Source organism: Pleurodeles waltl, chromosome 6 (genome assembly GCF_031143425.1).
Source record: "Pleurodeles waltl isolate 20211129_DDA chromosome 6, aPleWal1.hap1.20221129, whole genome shotgun sequence".
NCBI classification, from domain to species: Eukaryota; Metazoa; Chordata; class Amphibia; order Caudata; family Salamandridae; genus Pleurodeles; species Pleurodeles waltl.
In genome coordinates, this window is record NC_090445.1 from 1,097,073,308 (window position 1) to 1,097,085,436 (window position 12,129).

At 42.8% G+C, this 12,129-nt stretch overlaps 1 protein-coding gene across 2 annotated transcripts in view; it reads left to right on the forward strand.

Annotated features, from left to right (window-relative positions):
• CSGALNACT2 (chondroitin sulfate N-acetylgalactosaminyltransferase 2) overlaps positions 1-12,129 on the forward strand; it is a 315,984-nt gene that overhangs the window by 191,893 nt on the left and 111,962 nt on the right. For both annotated transcript variants that reach the window (XM_069240198.1, XM_069240199.1), the window contains one exon: positions 5,934-6,112. In XM_069240198.1, coding sequence (XP_069096299.1) covers positions 5,934-6,112 — 179 coding nt within the window. The remainder of the gene's footprint in view (positions 1-5,933; positions 6,113-12,129) is intronic.

A 12,129-nucleotide genomic window follows, 5' to 3' on the forward strand; every position in this document is an offset into this window, starting at 1 on the left:
ATACTAATGAACAATCGCCTCCACAGAAGAAAAGGAAGAAGGACGTTGCCATGAGTCCAGTACCTCAACCTTTACCACCATCTCCTCCATCCCACCTCCTTCACCACGGTACACACAATCAGAGGTGGTGGATTTACTACATCATACTCAATTAGGGTCATAATCACGCCTATATAGATAATCGAGGGAGGGATGATGATACACAACAGTCCCCATTAGATCCCTGGGACACATATGATATTGACCCACCAGGGGACACAGATCCTGATTTGTATCCGGCAAACCCACCGCCACTAGATGATACTACATCTTTTAATGAGCTGGTAGCTAGAGCAGCTGCATAGCATGAGGTTTTATTACATAATGACCCCATGGAAGATGATTTTCTATTTGAAACCCTTTGTTCCACAAATAGGGCATTTCAATATCTCCCTATTATAAAAGGGATTACTAAGCATACAGAGGAAAGTATTAAAGACCCTGTTCGCACCTAAATAAGTACACCTAGGGTTGATTTAAAAATATATATAAACAAGCCCCATCAGATTCTGCTTATGTTAAAATACAAATTTCACCAGATTCTTTAGTGGTGTCCAATGCTCATAAAGGAGATAACTCTCAAACTTCTGGGGACGCACCTCCTCCATATAAAGAGTCAAAGCTTATTGACGCTTCAGGAAAAAGGGTGGGGGTTCAAGCAGCAAACCACTGGAGAATTGCCAACACAAGCCCTATTAGCAAGATATGACCGGGCACACTGGGATGAGATGGAAGATCTTATTCAACATCTCCCAGAAGAATTTAAAAAGATGGGACAACAACCTGACCAGGAGGGCAAGTTAATCTCTAACAACTGTATCAAATCTGCCATTGATACAGCAGACACAGCAGGGAATAATCACATGTGTACTATTAAGAAATTGTGCAAGCTGCATATCTCAGGTTTTAAACCAGAAGTACAACAAACCCTTTTAAATTCCTCTTTTGATTAAAAATATCTTTTTGGTCCACAAGTAGACCAAACTCTTGAAGATGAAAAAATATACTGATGTTGAAAAGTCTAAATCAGACACCCAAATCCCAAGGAACTCAACCTTGCGATTTGACTCCTGAGGTCTTAGAGTTTGGATATTTGCATTTACTTCCTGAATGCGTGACCATTCTTAAGGAAGCATGCTAGCCCACAACCAGAGCATGTTAAGCCGCTAAATGGAAAAGGTTTGTCATTTGTTGTCAAAACAAACTAATTGATCCATTTAATGTACCTATTCAAGATATTGTTTGCTATTTGTTGTACTTGCAAACTTGTGGTCTAGCATATTCTTCAATATGGTTGCATTTAGCAGCTTACTCATGAAATAGGCAGCATTTAACACTATTCAACATTCCAGTCATTAAAGGAGTAATGGAAGGTCTTAAAATAGTGGTTCCACCCTTAGTGCCTCCAACACCAACATGGAATCTTATTATTGTGCTTAGCAAAGTAGGACCTCCATTTGAATCTTTACATAAATGTCCAATTCACTTTCTTTGTTGGAAAGTAGCTTTTTTGGTGGCTATCACTTGACTAACACATGTGAGTGAAATCGAGGCATTAACCTTAGAAGAACCTTTCTTCCAGATTCATAAGGAGAGGATAGTACTTCGTACTAATCCAACATATCTTCCAAAAGTGATTTCCACTTTTCACTTAAATGAATTGGTTGAGTTATCAGTATTTTTTCCTCAACCTGATTCAGTTGCTGAAAAAGCTCTACTTATCGTAGATGTCAAAAGAGCATTATTATACTATATCAATAGAAGTAAAGATGTTTGTAATAATAAACAACTTTTTGCGGCTTTTTCACCTCCACATAAAGGTAACGCTATATTTAAAGCAGGTATAGGAAGATGGATAATCACTCTCAGCTCTTAAAATAGGTGCATCGATGGCTTTCTTGGGAAACATATCAATTAGTGAGATCTGCAAAGCAGCCACATGGTCAAATCAGTACACCTAGGGTTGATAAATATAAACCACATTTACCAAACATTATTGTGTGGATGTCTTTGCACGACAACAAGCTAATTTTGGACAAGCTGTGCTCCGTACTCTTTTTCAAACAGCTGCAACACCCATGGGTTAGCCACTGCTTTTGGGGATGGGATTGCTTTACATTCTACGCACAGCATGTGTATCTACAGCTACACATGCCAATGAACGGATTATGTTACTTGCCCTATAAGCATCTGTTCGTGGCAAGTAGTGGTGTAGATTTACATGCGCCCATCCACCTCCCTGGACACCTGTGGCTGTTGCAGTATTCTTTATTACACTTCACATGCATGGACATCTCTTACTAACATTATATTTGCACTCCATTGTCACCCGGCTGCCAGAAAAACAATCTAACAATGGAGTTGATTACCATGAGCAAGGGGTCACTTTACCTCATGACTCTTACAACTTCTTATAAGAAAAACAACTTGTATATGTCCGGACCCAACACTAGATGGCAGAAGTATGCATAGGATGTGAATCTACAGCATTACATGCCAGAAACAGATACTTACATGGTAAGTAACATAATCCTTTTGATATATTCTAAAAACAATTACACAGTTCATTTGAATGTTGTGTGCTACAAAAAAACTCTTTCCTATCCCATAGTAGTATCCTGCAACATTGTCACATAAATCCTGTCTCTTTGAAGTCTTAGAAAAGCAAACAAGTGCCTTTAGAACACAGAGCTTGACATTTGACTTGGGTCCTTGAATGTACAGCAGATATGACATGATAAAAAAAAGATCTATAGGCCTGTTTACTGAAAGGGAGCACCCTGAATGGTACTGTTAATAAGGTCTGAGCAATGGAAGGTATGAATCAAGCTGGACAGCCTAAAACCAATAAGGCCAGCAAATGGAAAGCAAGAAAAAATGATCTACGAACCACAAAGCCAATAGCAAGCAACAAGTACAATGCATTCCTAGGCCAGTTTGCTGAATGTCCTAAAGAAGTTTTAGGCAAACCAGACAGCTGCACTGTGTTTTGGTGGCTCCAAAGAAATAGACTCCTAGTTCCATGTCTCCTCCTTCTTTGGCCTTGGTGTTGTACCCAAACATACCACTTGTACTCAACACTGCTTATGACACTGACACTCGGGCCTAGAGCAGCACTGTCCTCAGAGCAGATATCAACATTGCCTTAAAACCCTTTAGAGTTGATGTACGTTATCCAAGCAGCAAAATAAATAATTCAGTCCTGTTTTGACAATTAACCTTTGCCACAACACCTTCCTTTGGGCCACAGATTTTCCTGCATACTTGGATTGAAGTCTGATCTTCTAGTCATGCCCTTCACAGATTATATCCGTGCTGGGGAATGATGAAATAGTTTGTGTTGCATGATATCTTTGATTAATCTGCATTACTCTATCCCATTTCCTGGGAAGATGTTGCTCTAGGACTCTTTCATAAGGTGAGGAATCTGTGTAAAAAAATATCCATCAGAAGAAATTTGCTTACCTTTTTGTAACACTATTTATGTTTAATACTAAAGTTTACTGCAGATTCCTTGTCATCTCCCTTCCTCCACTGACGAGTGCCATGATCAGTAAGAACCCAAGGTATGCAAATATTTCATATACTACATTTGTTACCTTCATTGATGCTGTCTCCGTTCCTCTTCACACATCTTGTTGGTGTGTAGAAAGAGTAGTAGGAACTGATTCCAGCGTGCCAAGTTCTGTCTTACTTGTCCCAGTATCATCACAGTTTGGTTGGCTGTAATGTGACAAACTTCTTGGCACCACCTGCTGATGCCGGAGAGCTGTTACTGGGGGGAAACGTTTCCAGATCCGTAGTGGCACCTGGATGATATTCAAAAGGATGATAAAGTATACACCAAATATATTACTACAGAAGTTAAGGCATTTTTCAGAGTTCTTCACCTTTCAGTGGTTGACTTCTCTCAGTTGCATTTATAACTTCACCTTTGCATTCCAAACTTTAGTCAATCCTAAAGGACACTTGTTTCGTTTCTCAGATCCCTGGATTTTTAGTAATGTACTAAACAGAACTTTAAACTCACTAGCCTAGATGCACATGTTTAATATATGGTTGTGGAAACTTTGTGTAAGTTCCTCTTGTCTATTTGTGCAAAATGTCAAGAAATTTAAATTTGGCATTTTGCTCTATAGCTTTTGTGCATGATACACCCTAGTGTCTGTTTTTGGCGCCAGGATGCACTTTATACTAAAAAGAAAAAACACAAGTGCAACTAGGTGTCACCGCTCACTTTCTGTCCGTTCGCATTGTTTCGGTGGTATTGCAACAGGATTTAACCCGAGCAGACCCCATTTATGCCAGGTGGATTCATGCTGTGAAAAGCCTAATCTGAAAATTATGAAAAATACACTGGTTTAATTAACATTTTGCCAGGGTCTCGTATCAGTCTAAAATTCAGCTTTTAAATTACACACACCTTTCTAGCAGATGAAGATTATAATGGTTGAACTTTTAGTGTGTAGGCAAAAGACAAAGTTTAAAGCGTTCAATTTGAATTTTAAGGAATATTTTCAAAGGCCTTTTTTGTATACATTAATTATTTTACCACAACCACGGTTGCTAGACTTTGTATTTTTTTTCTGGTAAAAAGATGAAGAGTTTTTTCACACCAGATTCAACATAATTTAGCAGAATTGTATTGTACTAAACTTTAAACTAGCCTTTTTTTAAATATAGGTTTTATTTTATACACAAGAGAAACATAAGTATGTCACAATGTCACATAGAAAAAAAGATAAAGCAAAATCTAGACTTCTAATCAATATGCCACATACAAATTTGGAGCATAATTTATTATACATCACATAAATGCAATTATACATCCCATAAACACGTTTTCTCCTCTCCTAATTCACTGAGGTGGTGTAAAAGAAAGTACATATTACCAGCCTTACAACAGGATATAAGCCTACCAGAGAGAGAGAACTTCAATAAGTGTCAGTTTGTCATAAAATACTACACCTTTTATTTTGGAGCTACCCTGTCAACTGAGATTCCCCCTAATGTTACCATGGCCCCCAAATCCGCTTTCCATCTTCCTTCCCATCCTACCCTTCCTTCTATTTAAGTTGTCCAAGTGAACTATCAAAAGCAGTTGCACTAGCCATTGGCCAGAAGTGGGTGGAAGCGGGTTGAGCCAAGCAGCAGCAGTACAAATACGCATTTATTGCCATTAAGAAGCCTATAAATTCAGATTACCCCCCCCCCCCCCCCCCCCCCCCAACCTCCCTATTTCAGTATAACCATCCACACCCAGCAGTACCAATTGGAGGTTTGGGGGTGGGGGGGGAGGGTGTTTAAATAATTTTGCAATTAAGTACTACCCTTAGAAATCGAGCCACTTCTAACTTGAGAGGATCAAGCACAGGGCAGCAGCAACAACTGCTTGAGATCAGCTTCTCTCTCTCCACAATGAGTACAGCAGTTTCCTGCCATAACCCTCACCTACCATTTTTTGCTGGGGTATGATGCAGATAAAAAATAGTTTGGAAATGTTGAGCCTGGAGTCATGCAGGCAATAAGAGTGCGGCCTAGCCTTGAATGTGCACTCTAGCTCAAATCTATATATGCCTTTGTTGCTATTACCGTAAATGCATAAAAACATATTTATTTTTCTTTCTAAATGCTGACCTTGACAAATATTTAAATATCAGTTTGCTCCTGAAATGGAGGCGCATTTGTGAGTATCTCTTTGCAAAGTTTTTTTTCAAGAGTGAATGCTTGCAACTAGCTTGTTTACCCTTGTGCACTAAGAAACAGGAAACATGGAGAAAGCTTTCCCTTCCTCAAATGATGGGCAAATGATTTGGGTATAACCACTGTTGCTGTACAGAAACGTGGGGTGCTTATAATCTGGAATAACTTTCATTGTGTCAATGTGTCTGCAGCAAAACAAGTTTTCGCAACTACACCCTCATCTCACTAAATGAAGAATTCAACCGAGGCCGTGGGCTGGAAGTGGGAGCTCGTGCTTGGCCGAAAGGGGAAGTCCTGATGTTCTTCTGTGATGTGGATGTTTATTTCACTTTGGAGTTTCTTCACAGCTGCAGACTCAATAGTGAGCCAGGTAAGTGCCTGGGTAAAATGGTTTATGCTCTGTGAAGGGAAAGTGTCTACACAGCTAATAAATTTGAATGAAGTTTAAAAAAAAAAAAATGCTGTTCCGTTATACAAAGAATTATCATCAGCGTTCCCAAGCTATGTGGTGCCTGAGAAGAAAAGTAGTGGTCACTCAGGAAATCTTTAGAAGAATTGATGTTTTTGAAGATTTTTGATTGAAAAGTAAGACCTAGTTTAGAGTATCTAGGAGAACACTTCCTGGCATGTTGTGGACCCTGTAAACCATTGGTTTGAAAAGAACACTTACATATCCTGGTGTTGAAAAATACATAAATTCGTTTTTCACTACTGCAAGGAATCTGTGGCTAGACAGGTGGTCATTCTAACCCTGGCGGTAAAAACCGCCAGGGCGAATGACCGCGGTAGCACCGCCAACAGGCTGGCGGTGCACCGCTGGGCATTCTGACCGCGGCGGTTCAGCCGCGGCCAGAAACGGAAAGTCGGCGGTCTCCCGCCGACTTTCCGCTGCCCTTGAGAATCCTCCATGGCGGCGGAGCGCGCTCCGCCACCATGGGGATTCTGACACCCCCTACCGCCATCCTGTTCCTGGCGGGTCTCCCGCCAGGAACAGGATGGCGGTAGGGGGTGCCGCGGGGCCCCTGGGGGCCCCTGCAGTGCCCTTGCCAATGGCATGGGCACTGCAGGGGCCCCCGTAAGAGGGCCCCACTATGTATTTCAGTGTCTGCTATGCAGACACTGAAATACGCGACGGGTGCCACTGCACCCGTCGCACCTTCCCACTCCGCCGGCGCCATTCGGAGCCGGCGTCCTCGTGGGAAGGCTGTTTCCCACTGGGCTGGCGGGCGGCCTTTTGGCGGTCGCCCGCCAGCCCAGTGGGAAACCCAGAATGACCGCCGCGGTCTTTCGACCGCGGTACGGTCTTCTGGCGGTTCCCCCTTGGCGGGCGGAGGGGGTTACCAAAGATAAGTAACTTGTTCATCTAGTACTCATTTCTGATGGGCTCTCCTTTTGAGCCACTACACAACTGTCCTGTCGGGCATCCTACCATCAAGGCGGCCTTCCTAGTGGCAATAGCATCTTCACAGTATGTCCGTAAACTCTAAGCTTTGTCATCTAAGCTTCCCTACCTAACCATCTTCATAGACAAGCTGGTTCGTTGCACTAGAGCTTCAGTTTTGCCAAAAGATGTCACTTCCTTTCATATGGGCCATCCTTTACCCTGCCTACCTTTTATGTTCTGTTGCATTCCTCAAAGGGAGAGGAGCGACACTATTGACTGGCCCCAAAAAGAGATTTGTAGTTCTACCTTGACCGCACAAAAGAGTTGTGGGTGGACAACAACTCTTTGCGTGGTATATCTGAGCAAAGAAGGTGAAGGTTGGGCAGATATTGACCCTTTCCCAATGGATCATGTTCTGTATTAAAATCTGCAATGAACAGGCCAAGAAGCAATCCCCTGAAGGTTTGCGTGCCCATTCCACCAGAGCCGAGGCTGCGACCACTGCGTTAGCACGTGGGGTTCTCATTCTAGACATCTGCCAGGCCATTACATAAGCTTCTCTGCACCTGTGCACCAAGCACTTCTGCTTGGACAGTCAGGTCTGTCGGGACAGGGGCTTTGCCCATTCAGTCCTGCAGGCTTTTTTTTTTTTTTTTTTTTTAAATTGTGAAACTGTTTTGCAGACCCACCTTGGGTATCTGTTCTAAGGTAAGGAATCTGCAGCTAAAAGTCTCTATCAGATGAACACATTACTTACCTTTAGTAATGCCTTATGGGTAGAGAAATTATCTTGCAGCTGATTCCTTACCGACCCAGCCATCCTCCCTACTCTGCAAACAAATTTCTAGGGTCAAGGCTATTCCCCTTTCAGGGCCTTTGTTTTCTACACCAGTGGTCAGTGTTCTCCATGGCTCTACGATCCTGGTGTGGAAAGTAGCAAAAAGAGACTGATTCAGTGTGCTGGGCTTGTACCTATATAGGCACTGCACCTTTCACTTCCTGCACAGATGCCAGAGCCCAATTACGCCACCTACCAGCTTTCAAGAGGTATTGCTCCCGAAACAAATTCCAGAAATAGTTTGATGTCTGGGGATAATTCTAAGTTAAGGAATCTGCAGCTATATAGAGTCTCTACCAGATAAGGCGTTAGACGACAAGTGACTTGTTCTTCTTGTCTAGCCATTTGGTGCCTGCAGTGTGTCTCTGGGTTAAATGACTGGGTGTGGGTCACAGTTGGGGTTAGTGTAGTCCTCTTAGACAGCCAGACACTAAGGGGAGCTTGGGTGTGACTGGGTGGGCCATCACTGGCAGAATGGGAGGGAGGGGCTGGGCCCAGCCCAACTTACAATAAGTAGGCTGTGTCCTGTCTCCACATAAATGGCTCCACACCTCCTATATATAGTCTGGATCCTAGGGGAGGAAGGCAGGACACTCGTGCACTTCAAAGGCGAGCCTCAAAAAGCTTATCCCCACTTCAAAGACACAACTGTGTATTGCTGATCTGTGGACACCACCATGTAGATCAGGACCTCCTTGTTTTTTCATGTCTTTTGATAACTTTCTCACTACACTGTACTTTTGTGATTGTACTAGGAGACTGGTTGTTCTCTCCTTCGTCAGTAAAATCAAAATATTATTGGTTTACTGTTTTCTTATCACATGCTTACTGTCAGTGTTTAATTTGATTTACGTTTTGCTATATCTGTGTTAAAAAAAAGGAGCAGAGATTAAGCGAGTAATTTACGGAAGAGTCCACAATTGTTCACAAGGGGTGGCAGAGATTAATAAACACATACTTTCTATTTCCATAATTTTCATCATGGTCATTACACAACAGATGTGAGTGGTTCTGATGGTGAGATTAAAGCTCTACTCTAAGCACATAAATGCCACTATACTGCGGAACCTGCCTAGTTTTTAAAACGGTTCTCAAAAGCTTAGGAAGTTTTTTTTGTCTAGGATTTTTGAGATTGTTTGAGGTTACCCATGCACCAATGCCTTGTCTGAGTGGCAGTTTTACCAAGTTTCCTTTTTTTTCCCCAATCAGTGATGAGAACCTTCTACAACATAATCATGATCTTAGCCAGGTTTTTGGTACAAAAGTGTCATCCAAGTTTTTTGGGCAAAAGGTGCAATATAATTTTTTTCTAGTAGTGAACCTGTTATGTAAGTACATGTTTTTACCTACTGTCATTTGGTTTACATCTGACACTAGTTAAGACCTTTTGATTTTACTCCCGTAATATATTTTTTTGGGTGCTTTCAGCCAGCTTTCTTCCTCTATTAATCTTTTATTGCGTCTGTCACTTATTCTCTTGCTGTACGATACAGCATGCGGCAATGAACGACTCTGCCTGTTTCAGTGATTGCCTACATTCACTTTCACAGGGAGCACATCCACATACAATATAGTTGGGTAGAAAATATTTTTGTTTGCAGCCACTTTTTTTTTTTTTTGATGGCCCGCTTGGTTCATCAACACGTTTTGTGGAAACCATTGATAAAGCCAAAATAATGCCACTCAACACCAAGCCTATGATTGCCTGTGCTATTACTTGTTTTATTTCCACAATGTTAAACTGAAATTATTTTAAATATTTTAAATTTACATTTTCTGGTGTGTCAGACGGGAGAGTTACTGAAACTGTTCTCATGTGACTTTTTTGTGCTACTTGTTATTTCAGGACTCTTCTGTTTTGTTTCCCATGATCTACAGATTTTTTCCTTCTCATAGATACTTCCAACTGCAGATTCCCTACCTTGTGAATCACAGCATTCGTCAGATGGATCAGGAAACTTTAAAACAATTTGTGCATTGGTCGGTGGCGTCATGCTGCTCCATATCAGCTCTGTCCCACTTCGGATGTGATATTGGGGATCCTGTATATGGACCACGTCCATGCGCTGCCCTCAGTTCCTTACTATTTGGACCTTCCGACGTGAATCCGAAGCTAGCAGTGTGTCTGTCTGACAGACCTTTTCCATCAGGAAAACCCCACAGTTTACAGTATGGTGATAGGTCCCAAAAACAGGTTTCAAGTTGTATGCTGTCTACAGATTTTGGTGATTGCACCTAAGACGTCTGCCTTTGGTGCCTCTGCACTTCTCACAACTTAAGTTGTGATCTTTAGGTGCGAAAAAGAACAGAAATGCTTTCTGTAAGTGTGAATCCAAACTCGCTGTTGCCAAACTCCATAAGATCACAAAGAAGAGGTAGAGGGTGAAGATGCACCCTTGTTCCTGAAGTGGTTGAAGCGATCCCAGTCATGGAGTTCGGGTACTTCTCATGCTGTCACTCTGCCACTGGCACATTTCAGAGTCGCCAAATGCCTCAGGTACCTCCAAGCCTTGTAGCCATTATGTGGAGCAGACTCCTGAAAAGCTACATCTGGCCCTGGTACCCAGCAGACTGCCACTGCCCACTAAATGCGTCAAATGAGGAAGGCCCTTATCTAGATATTTAGTAGCCCCTGGATCTCTATGGAGTGCCTTTTGACCCCAAGGATCCAATGTGGTTGTAAGTTGGAGCCCATTTCATTAAGTGCATTCTCGACACTGACCATGCGGTTCGAGTTCCAGTCAAGGTTGCGCCCCACCTCGAGCCCGGCACTGCTGACTCTAGCCCCACACTCACCGATTGCGGCACCACAACAGATGCCACGTGCCTGGGCATTGAGGCTGATACCGATGCAGGACCTGGAGCCAGTTGTTCTTGGATTCTGAGGCTCTACCCCATCCAAGAATGCACCACTATGCCAGCATAAATCTGGTAATATACCCCTAAGGTGAAGGTGAGGAGGATGATGATGATGGTGGCTGGACCGGTGATTTGTTTGCCGATCTTCATGGTGCCAGTGGCCTGGATACATCACCAGAAACAGGACTAACCTCCTTGAATCAGGTAGTGGCTACCAAAGGCTCTGCCGCCTCCTCCACAGTGATTAGGAGGACAGCAGAGTTATGGACCTCCACTTGCCTATGCAAGAAGTTAAAACAGATGTCATGGCAGAGGTTTATTGAGAAATCTCTGTTGCCATTTGAAATCCAGGATCTTGCCCTCCAGTGAATAGGCAAGTAGCAAGATGACATAGGTCTGTCCAGGGGACCCTGCTTTTTTTTTTTTTTTGTTGATCCTGCACCCGGAGATCTCAGTAGTACAGGCATTCTCCAGCCACCTGAATCCCTTCTTGTTTCTGCCACCCAACAGGAAATCTAAACGGATGGAGACATTTGGAAAACGAGTGTTCTCGATTATCAGTCTTGTCCCCCATTCAGTTAACACTTCATGACTCCTGGGTAGGTACGCGCATACATTGTGGGACAGGGTAGCAGACATCTTGCGGTTGTTCTGGAAGACATCAGAATGATCTTATAACGTCTAATCTTGGATGGCAAGATACAGTGAAATACACCATTCACTCAGGGTTGGTTAGGACTGACTGTCTACATAGAGCTGAAGCGTCTCGCCTGGATTCACTCCATGTGCTTCTCTTTAGGCGTGCTGCAGTCCCTTATATACATGCCAATTGATGGCTCCAAAAGCTGAATCCTTCTTGGAGAAATTTAAGGAGATTAAAGCCACTGCTCACTCTTTGAACCTAGCTCAACTTGTTTGGCAGTTTCTACATCAGCAGCCCAACTTTCGAGGCTTTCAAAGGGGATATCAGCAAAGGCAGCGTCTATACCTGACTTGACGGCAACAGGCCTTCCAGTCCTTTCCGGGTGAATCCAGGGAGCAGGCCTACAGCACCCGGCCCCCGAGCGGCTATATGCTGCCTAAACTCTAACACCCAACCCCCCACAACTACAGCCTCTGAAAAACCACTTTACTTTTACCTTAGTGGCACATAATTAGCAGATAGGTCAGATCACCTTATACAGTCCCAGATTCATGTGAGATGAAACTGTGCTACAGATTGTGAAACATGGATATTCTTTACTCATGTTTAATCATGAGATATGCCACCCACACCGCAACACCTCCTGAAAGATGTATTTTCTGT